This window comes from Adiantum capillus-veneris, chromosome 13 (assembly GCF_014529385.1).
Source record: "Adiantum capillus-veneris isolate H3 chromosome 13, ASM1452938v2, whole genome shotgun sequence".
In the NCBI taxonomy this organism is placed as follows: Eukaryota; Viridiplantae; Streptophyta; class Polypodiopsida; order Polypodiales; family Pteridaceae; genus Adiantum; species Adiantum capillus-veneris.
The window spans coordinates 157,393,113-157,419,269 of NC_140943.1; the positions used below are offsets into that span (position 1 = coordinate 157,393,113).

A 26,157-nucleotide genomic window follows, 5' to 3' on the forward strand; every position below is an offset into this window, starting at 1 on the left:
CCTCTCGTGTCCAAAGTGGTCACAATTTGGAATTTTAGTCAAGATCTTATGATCATCAAATTCCATGAAACCCTACTCGTGCTTATGCAATTATGGGGTATCTCTGCAGCTATTCAGGATGTCATGGCCTAGCCATTGCTCATAATCTTTGCATAAGCTTCTTTGTGCTAGTGATGTACAGCCTTTGCCCTGCCCCCCCCCCCAAAACACACACACACACACACAGAGAGAGAGAGAGAGAGAGAGAGAGAGAGAGAGAGAGAGAGAGAGAGAGATAAAATGTTGTATTATCGTCTTCAAAAGGCCAAATAGACATCTATACTATTATTGATACAGATACAATGAATGCCCACAGCTGGGAATGCCAGGTTAAAATGCTTGCTATGATATATGAGGAAACGTATAAAGAGAACAAAAAAGCCTGCTCGGAGTCTCCTTTCCATTTCTCTATTCACTTTTCGTATAGGCGAGAAGCCAACTCAAAAGTAATCACCATGACATCTGTACATCTGAGAGCAGCAGAAAAAATCCCAGGAGCAAAAGGCTCAATGCTGGGATGCTCTCCATGTAGTCAGGTTCTCTTCGTCAATAACCATTTTGATGATTATGGTTATCTGTATATGTATGTTTTGTCGATCGAAATCAAGCTAGTAACATAGGTATGTATAGTCATGTAGCAAGTAGGTATTTTACTACATGACTTTGTGATTACTCTCTCCCTGTGCGTCGAAAAGCTCTCCTTTTGTTGGCATCAAGATACTTTTTGCGCAAGCGAACAACCTTTGGGGTAACCTGGTTCACATCAATAATGACAGATTTCATAACAGAATTCATCTGTGCTTCAATTCAAGAAGCTCCATTGACAAAGGTTACCTCAATCAACTCATCAGATGCCACATAGCCAATCGCTTCTTCAAGTGAAATCTGGAGATATACGCAGACCAACGTCAGTAAATGCCATATAACAGCTAGAGATAATAACCCAACACATTTCAGCAGTGCTAGTGCACTCTAGCTCCACCTCCCCAGACCCCACTTCAGTAAAGAAAAATCCCTTTTTATCAGTTATGAATACCTTTCACATGCCCACCAAGTGCATGATATCAGACAAAAAAAATACATCACCGATCACCTAATTTGAAAGAATTGGCAGAATATTTTGTTCAACCATCACATTCTTGTGATACATATAATCCCACCCAAAGAGGTTTGACACCTAACCTGTAACCACTTGGTAGTTTTCAAAAGAGGAAGTACCTGTCTGGGAGGGGAAAGGCGAACATTTTCATCTTTGCATGCTGCTCGTACATTGGTTAGCTCCTTTGTCTTCACTGGGTTCACCTGTAGCAAGAAAGTTGAGAAACTCTAGAGTCTAGACAAGCAGAAACCAAAACTATCAGAAAACAATGTCAAATTCTTACCTCTAGGTCAGAGTCACGTGAATACTCACCAATAATCATGCCATTGTAGGTCTGTGATTTCAGATAAAGAAGATAAGTTAATGGGTACAAAAACATGCAACAAAAGAGCAACAGAAAGGATGGCCAGTGTTAAGCTCGACCTCCTGGCCAGGTTGCACAAATAAGATGCCTCGTGCTTCAAGATTCATCAAAGCATGGGCTGTAATTGTTCCAGGAGCCATAGAAACCTGCGATCATTGAAGCTGTTAATCTATCTAAACCCCACAAGAAAGAGTAAATCCTACTATGAAAGCCACCATAAATTCTTACCAGAACACCCTTTCTCACATTACCAAGTGGCCCCCGATAGTTTTCATAGTCTGCAGTATTTCAACTCATTACCCACATGAGAAGCTAACAGCAGAACAATCCATTTTCAAACTGTTAAAAGCTGCTAATTTGAAGCCCCTTACTCAGGAAAGCTCTGTGCATAAATCCTGTTCCGTGAGTTTCTGTGTTAAAGACACTGCGATATCCCACAAGGCCCCTACAAGAAAATTTACTTTAGAATGAATACAAAATGTCAGTCCTTGCTATACATGAGTAGATACAAACCGTGAGGGGCAGGAAAAAGTAAGGCGAGTTCTTCCCGGGGTTTCGGCACATGGGGCCTGATCGAGCAATTCTCCACGTCTATGAGACATACTCTCAATTACTGTTCCAGAATGCTCATCATCAACCTTTTAGAGCAATATACCAAATGTATGAATTTCAGATGATGGTTTCACACAACCTTGTGTACATATAACAGCTTAACATAAGTCGACCATGCAAGTAATCAAAAAACACACCTCTATTATGACCTCTTCTACAGGTTCAAGCTTGACATTATCAACAATCTTGTACCTGCAAAACAAAAAGGGAGCTTGTAAGATAAGACTCTTGTCTTGGGACCCATGCAAACACACTACCTCAGAAGATAGTCACACAATCATACTCATTTTTGTCTCTTTGGTGAATCACAATCATACCAGCATCATGTGACGGATGAATTAACACCAGCATGAAATATCTAAATCGTGCATGAGTTGTCGAGCCACTTACTTTCAGATCAATACTGTCCACAACGCCAATCTGCTGGAAATAGCACTCTGCTACATCTGGTGCCTCAGTAGTAACTTTGTGGAGGCGACCCTCTCACTGAACCTCAAAGAACATGCAAAGGCCTGAGAGTCTGAGCAGGTCCTAACTGCGATAAGGACCTCTAGGCAAGACCCCCATCCAGCTCAGAGCCGTCGGCTTGAGAGGCGTGTGCCACTCTGCTGGTATAGCCTCGACAATGTCCTGACACATGCTCTATACCCCCCTCATGCCACGCAGCTGGATGCTCTGACTATCCTCGGGAAGTGGTGTAATTTGCAACCAATCTCCCATGGTGAGGTTGGACCCTCTGCCATGGGACCCCATGAGACATGGGGTCTACTGCCAACCATGTGACCTCGCTGTGTACTGACCAACTTGTTCCATGTAAGAGGCTGCCTCAAGCGCTCCTCAGTGCATGTGGGCTGATGCTGCTCAAGTACCCCCCTCAGCTGCGAAGTAATCTCAACGCGAAACGGTCCTCCCATCTCCTGCTTGGGCCTACTCTGCGCATCTCTGTAAAAATCCATCGAGTGGAGGGGCTGCAGTGGCCACCCGTCTGTGGAACTCAGCCTCTAATCCGGTGTAGCAACAGCTCCTTCCAGAGCTCCTCCCCTAAAAGAACACCTCTGACTATGAGCTTCCTGAGGGCTCTACTCTGTTGTGCTAGATCGATGATTCCCAACCCCCTTCTGTGGACAAGGAGAGACACGCAGTCGACTCGGGTCAAAGTCTCCTGGCAGGTCATCACCTTACCTTGCTCTCAAGCTGGCTGATGCAAGAACTTGAGAAAATCCAGCAAGATGTGATGTACCACATGGTGGCCAAGGGCACCTGGTTGGCCACAACAGCCCTGCCAGCAAGAGATAGTCGTGCCAAGCTCCAATGCCAAAGCTTCCTCTTGATGGCTAGGAGGAGGGGTGCAGTCTGCTGTTCTGGTGACAAGTCCAAGCCAACCTGGCAGCCCAAGTGAGAACGGGCGTCCTTGGAGGGATCCAACGAAACCCTTTTCGAGGCATTCAGTCAGTCATGGGAGCATCACCAAATTAAAAAAGCCACTGTCTTTCGCTAGTTGATCAATGCTCCCGACGCATAGCAAAACACCTCGGAGGCTTGCTCACACCTTTGCCAATTGGCTTGAGTCATCAGCAAACTCAACCTCCAAAAGCTCCTCTCATCGAATGGGTAACTGGAGGCCATGCAAACCAACCTCTTGTGAGGCCAGAAGTCTGCTCATTGCCTCTACGTAGAAAAGAAACAGGAAGGGGGCAAGAGGCCAGCCCTGCCGTACTGAGCGTGTAAGCATGAAGCATTCCCCTCGACCTCTTTAGCAACACCTGACTGTGAGCACACCTGTAGAGAGCAGACACCCTACTGATCCATGCATCTGAAAGACCCGTCCTGTGCATAGTGCCCTCAAGGAAGTCCCAGTCAACTCTGTCATAGGTCTTCTCAAAGTCAAGAAGCACCACAAGATCCTCTCCTTGCAGGTGGGCAAGGGAATTTTCCTTCCAAAAGGTGAAGATGTTGTCAAGGATAATACGCTCCTTGACCAAACTTGTCCGAGTCTCATGTATGATGCTCTCAAGGAGTGGCTAAATTCTCAAACTCAGAGCCTTCCCAAGAATTTTGTAGGCTGAGTTTAGAATGATGATGGGATGCCACTGCCAAATCTCATATGGAGATCCCCCCTCCTTGGGGATCAGGTAGATCAAACCCTCGCTCATGCTATGAGGCATCTCCCTAGTGTGCAAAATGTGCTGGTCTATCCAAGCACCTTACAACCCTGAGGGAGTGCCCTGAGAGCCGCCTGAAGCTCCTCTGGAAGGACTCTCAAGCATCTGTCGCATCTCCTTAATGACAAGGCAAGGCATCTATGCCCACACTTGCTGTCTGCATGCCTCTCGGCACTCTGACTACAGCTCGATTGAGAGCAGCTCACAGTAAAAGTCAGTAGCTACTGCCACCGACCCATCCTGTCTCCTCAACTCGCAAACACAGGTATGCGGATGGTGCGGACCCACCATCTCAGAAAACTCTCTAGAAACTCTGTCACCCACCTGGGTCCAGAGAGATGCCTGACGATGGTAGGCAAACTCGTGGCGCTGCTCCTCGATGTACACATTGAGCTTCGCGTTAGGCCTGCTAAGCCCCTTCTTGTAGCATCATCTCCACCATCAACTTAATCAAAGCCTCCATAGAGGTCAGTGCAACCCATGGCGAGGATGGGGACGGAGGAGCAACCATGAACAACCCTTCTAGTGTACAAACTTCTTCTCCAACTTCAAATACATCACCTTCACACGAAATATCCATTATGCTTCGGATGATGACCATCCATAGGGGTACTAGGATACTGTGGTACTCTGGTATTGCGGTGATCCTTGATACTCCTTAGAAACTGCACTTGAGAAGTCTTTTCTCTTTACCCACATTCAACTCCTTCCTACGGGTACACCCCTTGTGGCCTTGCACTCACACCAAGGTTACCTTTTCCCACCTCACATCAATTGGCTCGCAGGGTCCGCTCTCGATGAGTTTCTGTGGCACTCTCGTATTGCGGTACTAGATCCTTGATACTCCTTAGAATTTGCCCTTAAGAAGGCTTTTCTCTTTACTTATGTTCAACTCTTTCCTGTGGGTGCACCCCTTGTGGCCTTGCGCTCACGCCAAGGTTACCTTTTCCCAACTCACATCGATTGGCTCCCAAGGTCAGCTCTCAATGAGTGGCAGTGAAGATCTATGGGGAGGCTGGAGTCTGGACAAGCCCTTCTTTTCTTGATTACCTGCCGCTCCTTACAGGACAGATTAGAGAGATCAACACGCCAAATCTCATACAAGCAAAAAAAATCATGTGGATCTTTAGGTTCTTTTCTTGAGTGGTGATATCAAATCGGTGCCAAAGATCTCTGATACCAATGTTAGGTGCAACAGAAGTGTTGATGGTGATAGCTCAGGTTGAGTGCTCCACACATACACAAGGTTCCTTTTACTTAATAAGAGAGATGCGAGAGAGAGAGAGAGAGAGAGAGAGAGAGAGAGAGAGAGTGAGAGAGAGATGAAATGTTATATTAAACATCCTCAAAAGGCCAAAATGACCTATGAGACAAAACTCATACAATCTTTGTGGATCTAATACAATGTCTGGGTACAAAATAAAAATGAAGTGAAGTGAAAAACTAAAATCATCATCAATGTCCAAGGATGCCCAGTATCGGGCATTGTCCGAGAAAGTATTGCATCGATCACTGAAGAGCATCGTCAATGTCCGCCTCTGTAAATAGTCGTACTCGATGTCTCCCATGTCGTGCTAGAATAGACTTGATCCTCTGATGGAGCCTCCCTCGATGTCGTGGTCGCCCTCGTACACGTGGGCGTCTAGCTCTCCCGAGCTCAATGGCTCTGTCAACTAATATACCTCTGATATAATCTCCCGCTGCCTGATCTCCTCAAGAGAATGTCCCTGTGTCGGCGCAACTGTAGCAAAAACAACCAGAGGCATCTCTCATCTTGATATCCCATGACTGTACCACAGTCCAAAGCCCTCTCTGAATAGACAATGAGAGCGGCCTCATATCTCATAGTAGATCGGACATTGACAAATGTAATGTAACTCTGTCTCTAGCTCTATACGACACAATTGGAAAATATTGGCCTCTACTGGTACTCTACTAAATCTGTATGTCTCAATCTCTGACTGATGCGATGATGTGCACATCTAATCAATAGCACATCGTATCCCATTTGATAAATCAGTGTCCATATAGGCAGGTATGATCACATATCCATCCTCTGTTAGTTGGAGAAGATGCTCTCTATAGCAAGACATCTTTGTGTCCCAATTCCTGTGTCGGTTGTATCCATGTGCTCTTGGTATCTAGCTGAATCAGATCCTGACGTATGAGTCTAGTGATCTCTATCCGTGTGAGAGATAGGAAGGGTGCGTCCAAGGAGAATTGGAATGGAGGCAATCTATCCATGTTGAAACCATGTGACTGAAACCATGATGTAGCGCTAGCTATCGGGATGACTCAAGGGCCCATAAACTATGCATGAAGGATATTGATCTAGAAAATGCCTCGACCACGAGAGGGGGGGCAGCTAGCTCCACTCGAATAATCTCATGTGACACAGAGGCCTTGGCCCGAATCATCAGAGAGATCATAGAGACTAAAGGTCTCTCCATCCATCTCCATCCATCAGTGCTACCAGATCTGCCATGGTGGTCCATTGAGGGTCCCCATATATGGACTCTGTAGAGCATAGCCACTAGAGAGTCAAAAAGCGAGCGCTTTTCGAGGTTCGTGGAACGAACGCATCCTCTCCAATCCTCCCAAGACTGCATAAGCTCTTGTCAGTCTAGTCTCTACTGCTTTCCTCAATAAAAACACCGGTCCATTGAAGCCTACCCCAAGATAGGTGTATGCATTTGTATACTCAACCATCTCCTTGCCATGTGAATATGGGTGCTGACCTCCTGACCACTGTGGTGTGGTGTTTAACACCATAACCTTGGTTTTCCCCAGGTTAACAGACAATCCACTATCATGAGCAAATGTGTACAAAGCATCTAAGTGACATTGTATCCCCTCTAGGGAGTCAGAAATCAACACAACGTCATCAGCATGTAACAATAGGACGAATGAGGGGCTGAAGCTCCTCCCTGAATAGGACTGCCACACCTCTTGACCCATGCCCTCTATGCATGTCTACAAGTAGTCTCCCAATGATATCCCGTCACTCTAGGTCTTGTGCCACCAAGAGTCTAATGCATCTCCGAGTAAAAAATAATGTCTCGTCCCTTGATGCTATCCTCAAATGCGCCTACATCCAACTTCATTGATCCATTACAATTCCATGCTGCCATTTCAAGGTTGGTCCCATATGTCTCGCACCATCATGCGATGCGTCTTTCCAAAACCACAACTCTTCCTTCTCTGTAGAAAGCAATTTTTCCTTTCTCTCTTGCTACCTTGATCTCTGGCATCAGCTCTTGCATTGTGCTACTTGTATTAGAGTCATCACCCAAAAATATCCCAATTTGCTTGAGTGGTGGTCTCTTCTCCACGAATTCCTTCCTGGCTTCCAACTTAGGGAAACACATAATGAGTGCTCTTTCCTTGGAACATCCTTTCTTTTCCACTCTCCAAGCACCTGTGTGTGTGGGTTAAGAAATACCCATGCGCTTCAAACGTTCTTTCACTTCTTCTTCTACATTTCCGTTGTCTTAGAGACCTGTAACATGCACACTAAGGGCTCTACTCTTCCTCTTTTGCTCCTCCTCAATTGTCATTTTGATAATAGTGGATGTCGGTGTGGCTTCATGCATCCTATCGTTTCCTTTCTTTGTGTCCTCGATCCACTTCTCTAGTGTTTTAAATATATGCTCCACCCATGAAAAGGTTGTTCGTGCCTTCTCCTCTTCCTCTTCACATAGAGTGTTTACCAACACCTTAATCCTTTCGAGCTATATCATGGAGGGTTGATTTTCTCCCTCCTTTACAAGGGTATTTTTACAAGCTGCGAGTTCTCCCTTAAGTGCGTCGATCAATGCATCCTTTTCATTCATGTGTTCTTCCATTTTGATTTCTAGGATTCAAAAGCAACCAGTGCATCCTCTCATCTTTTTTGCACCACACATTCCATTACATTCACTTCTGCCGACCTTCAATAATCTTTACATCTCGTCATGCTTACCAAGCATCTCTTTTGTCCAACTCTTTCTTCATATTTGCATACATACTTTTTTGTTAGTCTCCGCATTTGCATACATCTCTTTTTCAATGTCACCCCTCAAAACACTCAGCTCCGCCTTAGTCCTTGCTCATACATTAAGTCATCTTTGACTCTAGAAAGTTCCTCCGCTCTCACAAAACCTAGCGATAGTGTGCTCTCTCGAATCCTTCGCCTAAATGTCGCTTTCCATTTAGGCGGGGTTTCATAAATATTGTCATCCCCCAGCTCAGCTAATTGGTTCATCCTCAGGCACCTCGTGTGAGGCTTCGCATAAAGTACTTGTACCCCTCTCCTTGAGTGGTAGCACCCTATAGGCAATGCCCAAGAAAAGGAGACCTCATTGTTGAAACTCAAGAACAACCCTTCCAAAGCTGACGTGAATATTGAGCTTGTCGTACACCAAGAGGATGACGCCAAATCCTTAGAGAAGTCAGGCATGCTCGAAACAATTCCATTGCTGCCTATGACGAGCCTTCACAATCTTGACACAAATCTGGGGGAGAGGGGTTGGGCGGGCAGGTGGGGGCTGAGAGAGAGAGAGAGAGAGAGAGAGAGAGAGAGAGAGAGAGAGAGAGAGAGAGAGAGAGAGAGATTTTTTATTATCGTCCTCGAAGGTCAAATATGACCTACGCTACCAAAGTTACATGTGATATAGTATGTGTATGGCTTTGAGACTGGCTCTCCCCTGATGTCTTCAGCAAGCTTTCCATGTGTCTGTGCAGCTCGAGTAAAAGCAGGTCTAGGCATCTCTGGTCTGGGTATCTCATGACTCTAGAAAGAGGCCCGAAACCCTCTCTGAACAAGCAGTGAAAGCGGCCACGGAACTCATATTAACGTCTTCAAAAAGCCAAAATGACCGGTAAGACCAAAAGGTTACATCCATGTGTGACTAATGCCCTGTCAGAGGAACATACAGATAAAAATTAATGAGGGTACCTAGAATGGGTAGGTATGTAACCCTGACTTACATCCTCATCACATAACACTTCAACTCAAAACATATGGGGATGGGTACAATCACATGAGGGCTAATGAGGTGCATAGTGGGGAAAGTCGACAATGGTGATCACCCATGAGCTCTCTCATGGGTCTCTGTAGTATGGCCTCAATTTCCTCCATGGTCAGCTCTCGCGGAGGGCATGCTCCATGTCACTTAATGATGCTCCGTAGCCTCTGATGTAGACCTCATCTACGGTAGCACGGTGTGAAGATCCTCGCATCCTCGGCCGTCGTGAGCGGCCAAGTTGGATGGCTCGATCAAGAAGAATGCCCCAATGAGGGTGTGAGACTGCAACCTGTGGTGGGCCATCATGAGTAGTTTCTATGCAAAAAATAGTTATTTGGCTCTATATGGGTCCTCTATGTGTGGGTCCTCTGCTCCTAAGGGTAGTCTCTCTGAGTCTACGTATCTTCGGCAAGAAGACACCTTGGCACCTCTGATCATAGTAATCCATGATACAGAATAGGGGACCAAAGCCCTCTCTAAATAAGCAACGAACACGCTCACGCATCTCATAGTAAGTTGTGCATCAGTAGATATAGTGCCCCTCTGTCTCTGGCTATCTCTCTCCTCTAAGGGCTAGTCTCCAACTCGTGAGATGACGTGCGTAGCTAACCAATGACACATCTAATGCCATGAGATAGTTGGATGTCCACATACTTGGGGTGTGAGATAAACCCATCATCTGATGTCCAGAGAAGATGGTCTCAATAAAAAGTCACCTTCATCCCCAACTCACGTGACGTAGACAACCAAGTCCTAGTATCCAGCTGAATGAGATCATGTTTGATAATCCTGCTAATTTGTGAGTGTGTGAGGGTGAGGGATGGTGCATATAGGGAATATTGAAAAGGGGGCAGCTTGTCCATACTAAATCCATGTAGCTCAAACCAAGATGATATCTCTCCAAACCAACATGAAGTATCACTCTCATTGGCCAGTTGTCGCGATGACTAAAGCGCTAGTCGTGCATATATGTTGTGTGGTAGCTCCCATGTCCTATGAATGAAAGACATTGATCTAGCAAGAGCCTCCACAACATTTGGTTGTGTGCTCATCTCCACTCTGATAATCTCATATGGCAGTGAGGCTTTCACCCGGATCACCCTCGAGATCATGGATACAAGTGGTCTCTCCATGGATCTCCATCCATCATATGTGCGCCCTCATCTACTATGATGATCCAAGCCAGGCCCCATATCTCCACTCCATAAAGCATGGTGGAAAGGACCAATATATTAGGGTAACAACTTAGTGTGTGGCTCTGGAACTGCACCTGTGATCATATCCTCTCTAGTCCTCCTAATGCTGCATATCCCCTCCTCAAGCTCGCCTCTGCAGCACCTCTCATGGCGAAAGCGGCTCCACTGAATACAACACCAAGATAGGTATAAGAGTCTACATAATCCACTATCTCATGTCCATATGTAAAAATAGGTGGTGATCTCGAGATCCATTGCGTTGTGGTATTGAATACTATCACCTTGGTTTTGCCAAGGTTTGATGGAGACCCTGCCATGTGCATAAGCATTTAAGGCATATAGATGTCTCTACATACCCTTTGGAGAGTTTAAAATAAGCACAATATCATCGGCATAAAGCAATAGAGGTATCCATGTACCTAGCAACTGTGCTCCCCTATTGCCTATAGTCACAAGATGGTCAGCAATCCCATCAATATACAATCCAAACAAAGTTGGAGAAAGTGGGCATCCCTACTTCACCCCAATAGTGAAGTGAACACGGTCTGATACTCTCCCTATAGCTGTCTCATACAGTGCCATGATACCCCCATACAAGCTACTGTGAGACTCCCAAGTCATGTAGTCGTTGTATCAACCCGGCTCTCGGGATTGTGTCAAAGGCTTTGTGGAAATCCACAAAGCTGAAATAAATCCTTCTCCCATGAGCTCTACCCTCCTCTATGATCGCTCTAAGCGTGAAGCTCGTACGCCCTCTCTCTCTACCCATCCGCTCAAATCATGCTCTAGTATAGATGCATATAGCTTGGCCAATGAGTGGCCAATCATGATAGTGCCATAGCTAGTTCGCAGGGTTGGATATCTAGACTTGAGTAGTGGTACAATCTTAGATGTACTCCAAGTCTCAAGAAACCCCTCACACATTGCCCTGTTAAACATGAAGGCCAACAAAGTTCAAACCATCAATACGATCCCTAACATGTTTAGCATGTATGAAATGCTCTGCCACTATACCATCATGATCTTGTGCCCCCCCTGTGTGCAATTTGGCAATGGCTCGGCTCACCATCTCTGCTATGAAGAAAGTAGAAGGGGGAGGACACAGCTTCAACGGGTCTGGCAATGGTATCTGCTATGCTACTGTGTATAGAGAGGATGCATGTTGTGTCCATGTCTCTATAGAAGTAATGACTGGAGAAAGAGAGTGCTCTCTAAAGAGTCGTCAAGCCTCCCTAGAGTCTTGGTTCAAGAGTATCTAAGAAATATCTCTCTCAAGGTGAGCTAAGAAAGCTCTCTTCTTTGCCGTATAAGGCCGCGGAAGAGGAAACACCATTGCCCGTATGTGCTCTCTCCCAAAGCCACCTCTCTTTGTAGTGCGGTTTTTGCCTCTCACACTCATCATCATACCAACTTTTCTTTGTAGTTGGGTTCTCGTCTCTCGTCTCTCTCTCTTTCAATATCTTGGTGAGCTCTGACAAGGGTCTATGGGGATTCTCCTGTGCTAGAAGACTATACAACTCGTCTATATACACTCTATTTGTCTCTCTACAGAAGCAGTATCTTGGATGGCAATGTGCTACATGATGGAAGCCACCAATAGTGTAAGTAGAATCTATTACAAAAGATATTTGAGTATGATCTACAACCAATCCAACAGGTCTGTGTGAGACTGATAAGTTCTGAATGCGTGGTATATAAGTGATGTGGAAGCCAAACATAATCCACGGTGCTAGCACCATGTCTATTAGGGAAGCAAGTGAAGCTGCCTGAACCAGAGTATCTATCAAGGCCATTCAAAATAGCCAATCCATGTGTTGTGCCCATCTCAATCAGATATCTCCCATACTCTATAAATTCCTCAACATCCTCTGAGGTCCTAGAGAACCCCATCCCTCTCCACTCTAGCTCTCTCAACATCTCCTTGGAAGTGTGAAAGAAACATGATGTCACAAAGTGATGACGTGGCATGCCTGACTATACGAGAAATGGTCGAGTGGACAAGAGGAATTGAACCCAAAGGATGAGCCGTGGGACTACCGACTTAAAGAATTGATGAAGCACTAGCAAAGGGGCCTAAAACCATGAAAATCTGACTTTGTATCAGATACACCGCATTGTAACTTTTTGGTCTCATACGTCACTTTGGCCTTTTGAAGACGTTAATATAACATTTCATTTCATTTCATCTCTCTCTCTCTCTCTCTCTCTCTCTCTCTCTCTCTCTCTCTCTCTCTCTCTCTCTCTCTCTCTCTCTCTCTCTCTCTCTCTCTCTCTATCTATCTATCTATCTATCTATATATATATATATATATATATCTAGTAAACTTCACTGATTTAAAGTTTCTGTTTGTGTGTTGCTATTGATTTCTCGCTTGGAGCCTCCAAGCCTATAACAGATGTCTGATGACATGTTATCCTAGCATTGAAATCCCAAAGTAGGATGACATCTCCATCTCTTGAGAACTCCCAAATATCCTCATCTAGTATCATGTACGGTGACAACCCCTTACGTGAAGCATAATGAGATGTGCTAGGAGGGAAGCAACACTGGCAATGTAGAGAGCTCTGCCCTCCTGTGCTCTAACTCTGACCCACATATAGCGCGCGTTGTCATCTCTGCGAACCACCTGGTAATAGGGTGTAACTCCTCCATAACTAACATTGCTGCTCCTCCTGATCCTCAGCTACTATGCTCATTATGAGCCACTTGTCTACATGCGCTTTCCCATCTGTATCCAATCACCCTCGGGAGTGTGCTCTTTGGGCTTTGATGCGTCTGAATAGAAAATGATATCCTTCCCACTTAAGGAATCCTTGAAGACTCCGACATCCAATCGTAAAAATGAGCCACTGCAATTCCATACCTCAAGCTTTAGGTTGGTCCTATAGGTCGTGCACCGTCATTCGGTGCGATTGTCAAGTACTATCACTATGCCTCCTCTTTAGAAAGTGAGGTTTCTCTTCTCTCTAGCAGCCAAGATCTCAAGCTTGCATTCTTTTATGTGTGCTAGTTGAGACAATGTAAGATCATCTCCCAAGAAAATCCTTGTTTGCTTTAGCGTAGGCCTCTTTTTAAGGAAGTCCTTCCTCTCTTCTATGGTAGTGAAACGCATGATTAGAGCACGTTCCTTGGAGGTTCCCACATCACCTACTCCTTTTTTTCCCACTCTCCATACTCCGGTGTGTTTTGGCTCCATGATTCCCATATGTACATAGAGACTTTTCACTTCCTCGTCCACATTGTTGATGTCCTTCACACCCGTGACTCGTACATGTAGAGAGCGTGCTTACCTCCTTTACTCTTCCTCAATTGTCATGTTCATGATAGAGGTGGGAGTGGGTGTTTCATGTTTCCCTTTTTTTAGCCACTTGGATCCATTTGTCCATTTCCTCTACTTGCTTCTTGGTGTGGTTGGGCACCTCTATCCCTGAAGAGGTCTCCCGTGCCTTCTTCTCCTCCGCTTGGATGGTGAGCAACTGTGCCTTAATGATATTCAGCTATTTTGCCATGGATGGCTGAGTTTCTCCTTCTTAAAGCTTGATCTAGGAGCCCATGTCCTCAACTCCTCCTTTAGTTTGTGTCATGGATGCTTGAGGGCAATCTCCTTGAGTTTCCTACAAGAAAGCACTAGAAGATTCTAGACGGTTTAGGAAGATTCTAGAAGAATGGTGTGGAAGATTCTAGAAGATTGCTTGCATCGTCAGTTATGTCATTCCTTGCATCATCACTAGAAGGTTCTAGAAGGAAGAACCTAGAAGTTTCTAACCTACTCAAAAGGAAGGACCTAGGAGGTTCTAACCTCCTTACAAGGAAGAACCTAGAAGGATCCTAACCCTCTTAGTCCTTAGTATAAATAGAGGTCTTGGACTACAAGCCCCTCAATCTTGCCAACATCATGTGAGGTCTAGTTCTTGTCTTGTTATCAAGTCTTGCTTTGTAATCCAAGTTGTGTAACCAAGTTTGTTAATCAAGTATTAAGTCTTGTAACCAAGATTAAGTGTTGTAATCAAGCCTCAAGATCCTATATATTGTGAGCACCTCCTCTCGCTCTCTTCTAGCTTGAGACGGGCTCATAACAATTCGTTGATTTCTTCATCTCGTGCTGCCACTTCACTTTTGAGAGAGGCAAACTCCACCTCTAGAGCCGTGAACTTCTTAGATAGGGCCGTATTGATGGTGTTGAGAGCACTATCCGTCTTTCTATTGAGCCAAAATGAAGGTTTAGGACAACCTAGGAATTGTTATGGCACGTTCTGGCATATCAACTGCCATGTTAGCAATCTGTACGGAACCACGTCATCTCTATCTGTACAGTCCTATGATTTGCGCTGCGTAGCTTGGGCCACTTTGCCCTGATTGAGTGTCAGGTTTGTGTGGCAAATCCACTCTTCCTTCTCGCGATCAGGTTTGGCATTGACATGTCACCGGTGGCCAAAACCCACGAAGGATATCTGAAAGGTTCGACAAAGCATACTCCACCTGCTTCTGGCTAGCTCTATGATGTCCTGCTTGGATCTCTTCGTTCTCCCCCAATGTACTCTCTGGCCTCAGTACCCTTGTACTCTGATCGTCTGCAAGCTCTAACAGTCTCTGCCTACAGTGTTGTGACGCTTCTCTGGGTGGTAGGAGAGGGTCCTAGAGGCTAGAGTAGCTCTCCCAAAGAGATCGCTAAGTTACACCTGTCGTCGTCCACTAAAGTGATTGGAGGAGTGCCTCTCGATGTCTCTCGATCTGAAGTATAAAACCGCTCAACTGGTCACTGATCTCTTGACTCAAACATCTCTGTGAGTGTGGGCTTTCCGCTAGAAATGGGCTTTGAGATGCCACTTGAGCACCGTACTCGGTCTGTCACCTACTCATAAAGTATAATTACCCCAAATCATCTCAGAAGGCACACCGAGAAGGCGCTGGAAGAGTCTCTCTCGGCGAACTGTATCAAAGCCTTTGAGAAAGTCCACAAAGCAGCAATGCGCTTTGCATGGTCAATCAAGTAGCGCAGAGTGAAGATGGGGTCCATAGTTGAGAATGTTCGCATCTCTGGTGGGTAGATTAGGGTGGCATTCATCCTGTGCTAAACATAACTTAATAAAGACTGAATCAACTAGTTAAGAGACCAATGAAGTCGTCCAAGATACGACAAGAAAAATGATATTCACAACCATGGAGGCAAGGGTACATATACCTTAGGAGATAAACGTGACAAGATACACAGGCAATCTATAGGGAACACATGGCCCTAATAGAGAAAGCTCGTCTAAAGCCATCCTGTGAGAATCTTGTAGTTGCCACAGTCAAGGGTGGCTCCGGACTCGTGGATAGGCACAATGGTTCGCATAGTCTACTCTGCTAGTAATCCCTCTACTACTGCTCTATTGAAAAATAGTCCAATGACAGGAGCAAGGGTGCATGTGGCATAGGGGAGGTGCTCACTTTGCATACCGTCTATGGAGCGGCCATACTGCAAGTGACGGGTGACTATCACTGCCGTAAAGAACGTCGATCTGGTAGGACATGGATCTCAGGGCTCCGGTATCTGCAGCTGTTTAGGTGCATGGTAAAGTTTCTGTGCATAATGGTGCCATCTCTGTGGATCCACTATGGGGCTGGTGAGCGGGGCTCTCACAGCTGGTGTCATACTACGGCTGAATCCGCACACGTGAGTAGTGGGTGGACGTCCTCATCTCTCCATGGGCATGACCCTCTGTGATTTCTTCTACACCACGTGTGCAGAGTCGTCTGTAGAGCTATTAAATCGGGAGGTCGGTGGATAAAGTATATGATGGTATGGTGTACGTGTAGATGGGGGGGGGGAGGAAAGAGAGAGACTCACATAACAGCTGGTGGAGATACCGACAATTCAAAGCCTTCCCGTCGCATATTTTCAATCAAGATTCCTGCAAGATAATATAAACAATGGCAATCAATATCTCAAAACAGAATTAACGGCATGCTAGCTTGGACACATTTCAAGATCTTACAAGGCGTGACACAAAAGCAAAATAACAATACTGCAGTTATTCACAAGATGAAGACATTGCTTCTATCCACCCCTACCCCATTGATTGACACATACAAAGTCACAAAATCCTGGTGACACAACTGGAACCCCTCCCCCCTCAGCTTACAACGAGAGTTAAAAAGACACTCTGGATTCTCCTCAATACATTCAGGAATTAATTACTCTATACAACAACAACAAGAAACAACATATATTTCTGTAGGATGTAAAATGATAGGAATTGACTACTTGAAGCACTCCATCCTTCACATGGTCATTAAAAACTAGGTTAATGATGCTGGCAATTTCCGTCATACAGCTGTGTGCTGCAATCATCTGAGATTGAAAAAAAGCAAATAAGGCTGGAAAAGCAGGGGTAGGGCAAAACCTTAAAAGTATAATGAACTAAAGCATGACTTGAATATAGTAATATCTACTAAAGATAATGGGAGGGTAAGGATCCCAATGCTCAAATGTAAGTGTCTCTCCTAGGCTGCTGCATTAGAGCATAAGATATTCTCCATGCCAAACAACCAAGTCGTTCTCGCTCAATGTTTAATAATGATCTCCTATCCTCTAATGGTGAATGCGGTATCAAGGTACTCTGCCTGTGAGTTGAAGGCACTAAAACTTGCTGATTATGATGAAGGTTGTCACAAGTCTGTGACGTGGCATGACCTCTCAACTTGTAGTTACTGGCCAAGAGGCCATAAGGGGTTAGGTAACAGGTTTAATAACCTCACCCCTCCCAATTTATCAAATGATGGCGGAGGGAACCCCAAATCGCGTAAGCGCTAACGTGGCATTCCGTACGAATCTGGCCTGAAGACACGGAGAGATGCTGTCGTCTCTCACATGTTTCTCACACCAGAGGCACATTGATCGATCGAGCGACTGAGCTAGGGAGATCGAGACGTCCATGACTGAGGAGGATTACACATTATCGACGGAGTCTACATCACAGGATTCGGATCACTTAGGCCCAACACGCACACCGCCCGGTCAGATTACTGACCATGGAGGGGATTGATGAGATCCGCCAGCGACTGATGATGGACCTCTTGTGATCCACATGAGGACTATTTTGTACCAGCTCTTGTATCATCATGTATATCAGACATTGTATCAGCCCAGTCTTAGCTACTTGATTAGCTCGCATTTAGCTTTAGACTTAGCATTCAGCTTTTTAGTTTTCAGTTCCTTTTATTTTGGTACTCAGACATTGTATCAAATACATCAGGTTGTAACTTTGTGGTCTCATAGGTCATTTTGAAGACGTTAAGAGAACATTTCATTTCATTCCATCTCTCTCTCAAAACGGATGCACCGTTGGAAACTTAGCAACTGAGGTTCTCTTTGGGCTGCTGCACGTCTCTGTCATCCAACACGTAGGACTTCAGCAGCAAGGTCGCAGGGTACTGTACTCTGCAGGGGCAGCAAGTGCAGGTCACGCACTGGTCGCAGAGGGGGCGCAGGGCAGAGAAACGCACTCAGGGCAGGGAGCCGTACGCAGGGCAAGGAGCCAGGCGGAGAGCTGGAACCACGCGTAAGGCAGAGAAGGGCGCAAGCAGGCCCAGGAGCACGAGGGAGGGACAGTCGGGCAGGAAGCTTGACCACCCTGCAGGGGGGGCGCAGGCAGACCAGCGAGTGAAACTCTCAAGACACACTCTCAGCAGACCAGGGGGCAGCAGGAGGCCTGTCCTCTGTTTTCATTGGCGCCTGTATTAGGCTGCTGCACAGAGGCCCATTGCGAATGCTGTAGGGCACAGCAGGTTTGGTATACACAAGGAGCTCCGGTGGGGGCTCTGGCAGAGTAGGAGTTGTCTCGCCGTGGGCTGACCCAGCAAAGGGGGCCGCGTGCTGTCTTGGTTGTGCGAGCGCGAGGCTACCCTCCGTGGGAGCTGCGTGCTCTTGACTCTATTGGCAGGTCCAGGTATCGTGAATAAACCAAAATGGGGCTGAGCCTCTGTATATTTGGCAGAGCAGACTGAGTGTCCCACAGTGGGCTGTGGTAGTGCATATACCCGCATTCGGGTTGTGGTTATTACTTCTCTGCCTGGACTCAGCCGAGCCAGAGCGTCGAGCTATACCCGCATCGCCAATGGAGGCCATGAGCGCTTCGCAAGTGTAGGCCATGATCGTTTCGCCAGTATGTAAGCTCCATACGAAGGCAACCTTTGTGCTTACAAACAAGCGGATAACACAAATGGAAAGGGAGATGAAAGAATGGAAAGTAGAGACGGAGGGATGGTGGAAAGAGAAGGCCAACCTTCTTCAAATGTTCCTCAACGAAGGCGGGCAATGGAAGAAGGAAAAAGAGGACTTGCACGCAGAGTTGCAAGCACTTAGAGAAGAGGTCACAGCCCTTAAGCGAGAGCTTGCGGATAGAGTAAGCAGTGGACTGGAAGAAGGGAAATTCCAGCCCTCGGTGATAGAGGAGATCAAGGTCATCAAGGAGCAGGTACGGATGATCACAGAGGAGGAGAAACAGAAGGTGGTAAAGACGTCTTCGTGGACGGATGTGATCACGAAGACGCAGAAGAAGGCGGATGAGGCCGAGAAATGGATAGAAGTCGCTAAGAAAACGAAAGGGAAAGGGAAAGAAACCACATCCGTCCCCACTCCTACAATCATCAACATGACTCTAGAATAAGAGCAGCGAAGGAAAACTAGAGCCTTGCATATAAGAGTAACCGGTCTAAACGACCGAGATGATGTGAAAGGGGAAGTCGAAGAACTTCTCCGCATGATGGGTAGTGAGGCTACTCATACAAAGGCATGGAGGGTAGGGAAGAAGACACAAGGCAATGGGGAGACTTCAAAACAGAGAGCTTTAATCATCCGTTTCCCATCCATGGAGGCAAAGAAGGACTTCTTGAAGAAGCGCCCTACACTAAAGAAAACGGGCATATTCCTTGAAGATGACCTCGCTCTTACACAGCTTGCACATATGAGAGAGGTAATGCCAGAGATTCAAGCGGCAAGGGAGAAGGGAAAGACGGCCTTCTACAAAGATGGCCGGGTGGTGATTGTAGAGCGGCGCTCCACATGACGATGCGAGACCTATGGAACCACACTCAAAGTTGCCACCTGGAATTGTAATGGATCTATGCGCCTTGATGTGGGTGCTTTTGAGGATAGTTTTATGGGAAGAGACATCGTCTTCTACTCTGAGACACATCAGGCCCCGGGGCAATCTATGCCTCACATTAGTGGATATAGATGGGAGACAGCCTATAGACAGGAGACACGATCAGAGCACAGAGGGCGGGGCCAGAAGGAGTGGCAGTGTTATTCAGGGAGGAGTTGCAGCCATTGATACATATAGCCCACAGGGATGAGCAAGCTAGGTACATGTGGGTGAGATTGAGAGCAGAGACAGGCAGATATCTTTACATTGCTATTTGCTACTTTCCCCCGAGTACGTCAGTTTATGCACCACCCAGAGGACAGTCCCCCTTCTCTATTTTGGATGATGACATATGGGAGTTCTCTAGAGATGGTGACATCATCATTCTAGGGGATTCCAATGCTAGGACTGCCGATCATCAGACAGTATTTTATGATACTTCGGAGGAGATGCTGAGAGAGTTGGATGTTGCAGAGACGGGCCTATCCAGACTATCACAAGATGGAGAACACGCTGAGTATGGACGACACTTGATAGACATTGGACTGCACATGGATTGGCCATCTTGAATGGCCCACAGAGATTTCCCGGTGCAGGATGTTTTACATGCTTTCCACACAGACATGGAGCCAGCACAGTGGATTATGTCATGGCAAAGCCGAGCCTCATCTCTAGTATCCAGGATCTCACGGTTGGACCCAGAACTGTTGGTGTGGCAGTGGACCATGCTCTCGTGTCGTTGACCATCTCTTTTCAGTTTAGTGTAGCACACAGGCTACGGGCAGCAACCCCTACTCGCTACACCTTCACGTGGGAGACAAACTCTGTATACATAGATGGGATCTACATACGCCTATGCATAGAGGAGCCAGGGCGACCTCTGGAGGAGCTTACTACTATACTGACACAGACACTACATGATGCAGCAGCAGAGGCATACCCACATACCCAACCTGAGCAGAGACGTCGTTCGGGGAGCATGCCCCAGAACAGTTGGTATGATGAGGAATGCCGGGACAGTAGAGCTAGACTTCAGAGGGAGGTGCTTTTGGGGGACATCACTCACAGACAGTCACAGATTGACTTCCAACGCCTAGTGCGGCGAAAGAAGAGGGCATTTTTGGCTCGCCTAGAGCAGGATCTATACCAGCTATTCTTGAGTTAGGACTCACGTGAGGCATGGCGGCTCTTTCATGAGCACCCCCCCCCCCCCCCCCCCCCCCCCCCCCTGCCATCACTTCTACAGAGGCCTGGGGCCAGTATGCATCATCTCTGTACAAAGTTCCTGAGCAACCCCCCCTTCCCGACCCCCCTGATCCATGCCCACACACGTGCTTTTCTCACCGCTGAGATGATGAGGAAGGCCATTGACAGGATGAGGACTGGGAGAGCATATGATCATGATGGCTTAGTGGCTGAGCATTTCACGCATGCCAGAGATTTACTAGCAGAGCTTCTAGCAGTTATGTTTAACCGTGCCATGTGTGAGGGCTTGCCTAATACTTGGAGCCTATCTACTATTGTACTTATCTTCAAGTCGGGAGACCCTATGGAGCCTGGGAATTATCGCACTATCATGACTGGACACACATTGGCACGATTGTACGCATCTATTCTTGAGCAGCAATGGGCAGAGAAGGAGGGGATACGTGCAGCCAAGCAGGCAGGTTTCAAGAGGGGTTTTTCTACTCTTGACCATATCTTGACACTCAGAGCCACCATTGAGGAGGGCAGATCGCGTGGGAGACGGATCTATTGTAGCTTTGTGGATTTCCGCAAAACATTTGACACAATGCCCAGAGCTAGATTGATGCGCAAATTACAGCAGATGGGAGTACCCACAGAGCTCATTTGGGGGGTCATGGCATTATACAGGTTAGTAGTAGGGCATGTACGCACCCCATAGGGTCTATCCACACCGGTTTACTCAACTATTGGGGTGAAGCGGGGCTGCCTGCTCTCTCCTACTCTATTTGGTATGTATGTGGATGAGGTTTCTGACTACATTGAGAGAGATGGTGATAAGAGGTGCACAGCTCGCAGGGACATGGATTCCACTATTGTTATGTGCTGATGATATTGTGTTGATCTCAGACTCTCCGGAGGGGATGCAACGTCACTTGGGTGCTTTGCATAGGTTTGCCCAGGAAAGTGGTTTGTCCGTCAACCTTGGTAAAACCAAGGTCATGGTATTTAATACCACCCCACAGTGGATCAGGAGGTCAGCGCCAGCATGCACATCCGGCCAGGAGAAGGTGGAGTATACAGATGCTTACACTTACCTTGGAGTGGTTTTTAGTGGGCTAGCATTTTCATTGAGGAGGGCAGCAGAGACTAGATCGACCAAAGCCCATGCAGCATTGGGTAGATTGGAAAGGATGTGTTCACAGGTTCAGTTTCAGGAGCCTCGGACGAAGCTCTAGCTCTTTGACACTTTGGTGGCTTCTGCATTGCTTTCTAGAGCTGAGATTTGGGGACCTTCACTGGATCATCACGAGAGAAGGACATGGAGAAGCCTCTGGTCTCTATGATCTCGCGGCTCATTAGAGCCAAGGCTTCAGTACGAGCAAAGCTAGCTGCCCCCCCCCACTAGTGGTTGAGGCCCTCACCAGATCTGTCTCCTTCATACACCACATGTGGGAACTTCCCAGAGACAGATATGCACGCCTTGCACTTGAGTCCTCTCGACAGTTAGCCATGCAAGGAGATACAGCATGCTAGTATGGGGAGATGACATCATGGTTTCAGGCGCATGGGTTCAGCATAGACAGATTGCCTCCCTTCCAGTACTCACTGGATGCGCCCTCTCTAACTCTTACACAATCCGAGATCACCAGGCTCATTCGCCAGGACTTGACTCAGCTAGACACCAAGAGGACATGGATACAGCCAGCACAGGAGCCAACACAGGAGATGGCTTTCTACGGAGCATCTCCTCCAGCTTACGGAGGATGGTTTTGTGACGACGCCCAGATACATGGACACCCACTTGTCTCATGGGATACGATGTGCTGTTGGCCAGATATGCACATCCTCTCACCAGCTGCGGATTGAGATTGGGAGATACAGCGGAGTACAAGCAGAGGCCAAGACATGCCCCCTGTGTGACATCGAGCCTGAGACAGAGTCGCACTACACATGCCACTGCCCCATCTACTACGAGATACGAGGCCGCTTCCATTGCTTGTTCAGAGAGGGCTTTGGACCATTCTCTAGAGTCATGCGGTACGAGGATCAGAGATGCCTGGGTTTATTTTTGCTCGAGCTGCGCAGACACAGAGAGAGCCTGATGAGAGGAGAGGCTAGCCAGTCTCAGAGACAGATCACAAACTTCTTTAGAGCTGCCACTGGACACCTGGAGGACTTACTACCACAGTAAAGCTCGTCGCCTCACACCAGAGGCACACTGATCGACCGAGCGACTGAGCTGGGGGAGATCCAGACGCCCATGACTGTGGAGGACTACACAACATCGACGGAGGCTGCATCAGAGGATTCGGATCACTTTGGCTCGACATGCACGACGCCTGGTCAGACTACTGACCATGGAGGAGATTGATGAGATCCGCCAGTGACCGATGCTGGATCTCCTGTGATCTAGCTATCCCAGCTAGCTGTTTAGTTGCTTAGTTCACACCTAGCAAATTAAGATTCCATAGTATTTTATTTTGTCATTTTGTCATTTCTGTCATTTTGTCATCTTGTTACTCTGACTTTGTATCAGATCCACCACATTGTAACTTTCTGGTCTCATAGGTCACTTTGGCCTTTTGAAGATGTTAATATAACATTTCATTTCATTTCTCTCTCTCGCGTTGCATTTTGCAGAGGGAAGCCCAGGAAGGCCTGCATTCTGAGCGCAAGTGAAAAGGAAATCGCTCTTGGCGAAGGCCTCCATTAAAGCTGCAAAATTGGCAAGTTGAGTCCCCTTTTTGGCTCTATTACACAAAAGGAGTCGCAAGGCATCTCTTTAGGACATCATCTCCATCGATCTGCGCACAAGGGCCGTTACGATGGAGGTCATGAGCGCTTCACCACTTTACGAGTCCCGTACGAAAGCGACCTTCATGCTTACAAACAAGCGGATAACACAAGTGGAAAGGGAGATGGAAGGAATGGAAAGCAGAGATGGAAGGATGGTGGAAGGAGAAGGCCAACCTTCTTCAAATGTTCCTCAACGAAGGCACGTAATGGAAGAAGGAGAAAGAGGACCTGCACATAGTGATACAAGCACTTAAGGCGGATTCTCTAGCACTCAAAGAAGAGGTCTCAGCCCTCAAACAAGAGCTTGCTGATAGAGCAAGCAATGAACTAGAGGAAGGTGAATTCCAGCCCTCGGTGATAGAAGAAATCAAGGTCATCAAGGAACAGGTACGGATGATCAAAGAGGAAGAGAAACAGAATGGGGCGAAGACGTCTTTGTGGGTGGATGTAATCACAAAAACACAGAAGAAGGCGGATGAGACCGAGAAATGGATAGAAGTCGCTAAGAAAGGAAAAGGGAAAGAAACCACATCTATCCCCACTCCTAGAATCATCAACATGACTTTAGAAGAAGAGCAACGAAGGAAGACAAGAGCTTTGCACATACGAATAACCGGTTTAAAAGACCGAGATGATATGGAAGGGGAAGTCAAAAAACTTCTCCGCATGATGGATAGTGAGGCTACTCATACAAAGGCATGGAGGGTAGGGAAGAAGACACAAGGAAATGGGGAGACTTCAAAAGAAAGAGCTCTAATCATGCGCTTCCCATCCATGGAGGCAAAGAAGGACTTCTTGAAGAAGCGTCCTACACTAAAGAAAACGGGCATATTCCTTGGAGATGACCTCACACTCACACAGCTTGCTCACATGAAAGAAGTTATGCCCGAGATAATGACAGCTCGAGAGAAGGGGAAAGTGGCCTTCTACAGGGATGGACGAGTGGTTATTTTGGAGAAGCGCCCCGCATGACGGCGCGAGACCTGTGGGACCACACTCAGAGTGGCTACATGGAATTGTAGTGGATCTTTGCGCCTTGGTGTAGGGGCCTTTGAGGATAGTTTCACAGGGAGAGACATAATTTTCTACTCGAAGACGCATCAAGCCCCGGGGCAGTCCATGCCCCATGTGAGCGGATACAGATGGGGGAGAACCTGCAGACAGGAGACTCGATCAGAGCGCAAAGGACGAGGTTCAAGAGGAGTGGCAGTCTTATTCAGGGAGGAGCTACAGTCTCTGATACATATAGCTCGGAGGAATGAGCATGCGAGGTACATGTGGGTGAGACTGAAGGCAAAGAAAGGCAGATATCTCTACATCGCTATTTGCTATTTTCCTCCTAGTACGTCAGTATATGCATCACCTAGAGGACAGTCCCCCTTCTCTATTTTAGATGATGATATATGGGAGTTTTCCAGACACGGTGACATTATTATCCTTGGGGATTTCAATGCTAGTACTGCCTACCATCAGACAGTATTCTATGATACCTCAGAGAAGTTGATGCGGGAGCTTGATATTACACAAATGGGTCTGTCTAAATTATCACAGGATGAGGAGCACACTGAGTATGGCAGATACTTGATTGATCTGGGGACTACACATGGATTGGCCATTTTGAATGGCCTACAGAGATTCCCTACAGCGGTTTTACATGCTTTCCACATCTACATGCTTTCCACATCGACATGGCGCTAGTATAGTGGATTATGTTATGGCTCCGCCAGGACTCATTCCTTCCTTTCAGGATTTCGTGGTGGGAACTAGACCAGTTGGGGTAGCAGTCGATCATGCTATCTTGTCTTTCACTCTATCATTCGAATTCAACACAGCTCCATTGGGAGAGGCCTCCACACATGCTCGGTATACCTTCACGAGGGCGATGGATCACATGTGCACTAATGAGATATACAAGTAGCTATGCACTCAGGAGCCAAGACGACCACTAGATGAGCTCACCCAAATTCTGACAGAGACGTTGCATGATGCAGCATCAGAGGCATATCCCCACAGCCAGTCTACACGCAGACAATCTGGGAGCATGCCTCAGAACAGTTGGTATGATGAGGAGTGTAGAGAGACGAGGATCAGATTACAAAGAGAGGTGCTCATGGGTACTACTACACATAGACAGTCACGTATTATCTTCCGCCGCCTAGTGCGACGAAAGAAGAGGGCTTAGCTAATCTCAATTAGAGCGTGATCTCTATCAGTTGTTTATCAGCCAGGACTCTATTGAGGCATGGAGACTTTTCAATGAGCACTCGCCACCGCCAGCCATCACTTCCACAGAGACATGGGGGGAATATGCTACATCTCTCTATACAGCATCGGGGCAACCACCTTTGCCTGACCCTCCAGAGGCATGCCTAGAAACAGGCACTTTCTTTACTGCTGAGAGGATAAGGAAAGTCGTTGACAAGATGAAGAAAGGAAGAGCACATGATCATGATGGTCTGGTCGCAGAGCACTTTATCCATGCCAGAGATATGCTTGCAGAGCCTCTTGCTATGATGTTTAATAGAACCATGTATGAGGGTTTCCCTGAGACTTGGAGTATGTCCAC

The 26,157-nt window shown here is 46.8% G+C and overlaps 1 protein-coding gene across 1 annotated transcript in view; it reads right to left on the minus strand.

Moving 5' to 3' along the window:
• Nucleotides 1-269: 269 nt before the first annotated feature.
• The window catches only part of EMB2785 (elongation factor family protein), a 101,696-nt gene continuing 75,808 nt past the window's right edge, over nt 270-26,157 (minus strand). The window contains exons 10-19 of the mRNA XM_086527611.1: nt 16,310-16,373; nt 2,252-2,306; nt 2,016-2,140; nt 1,874-1,947; nt 1,731-1,780; nt 1,562-1,648; nt 1,422-1,472; nt 1,258-1,341; nt 874-924; nt 270-792 (exon numbers count right to left, since the gene is read on the minus strand). Of these exons, the coding sequence (XP_086383737.1) occupies nt 709-792; nt 874-924; nt 1,258-1,341; nt 1,422-1,472; nt 1,562-1,648; nt 1,731-1,780; nt 1,874-1,947; nt 2,016-2,140; nt 2,252-2,306; nt 16,310-16,373 (725 nt within the window). The 3' untranslated portion in view covers nt 270-708. The remainder of the gene's footprint in view (nt 793-873; nt 925-1,257; nt 1,342-1,421; nt 1,473-1,561; nt 1,649-1,730; nt 1,781-1,873; nt 1,948-2,015; nt 2,141-2,251; nt 2,307-16,309; nt 16,374-26,157) is intronic.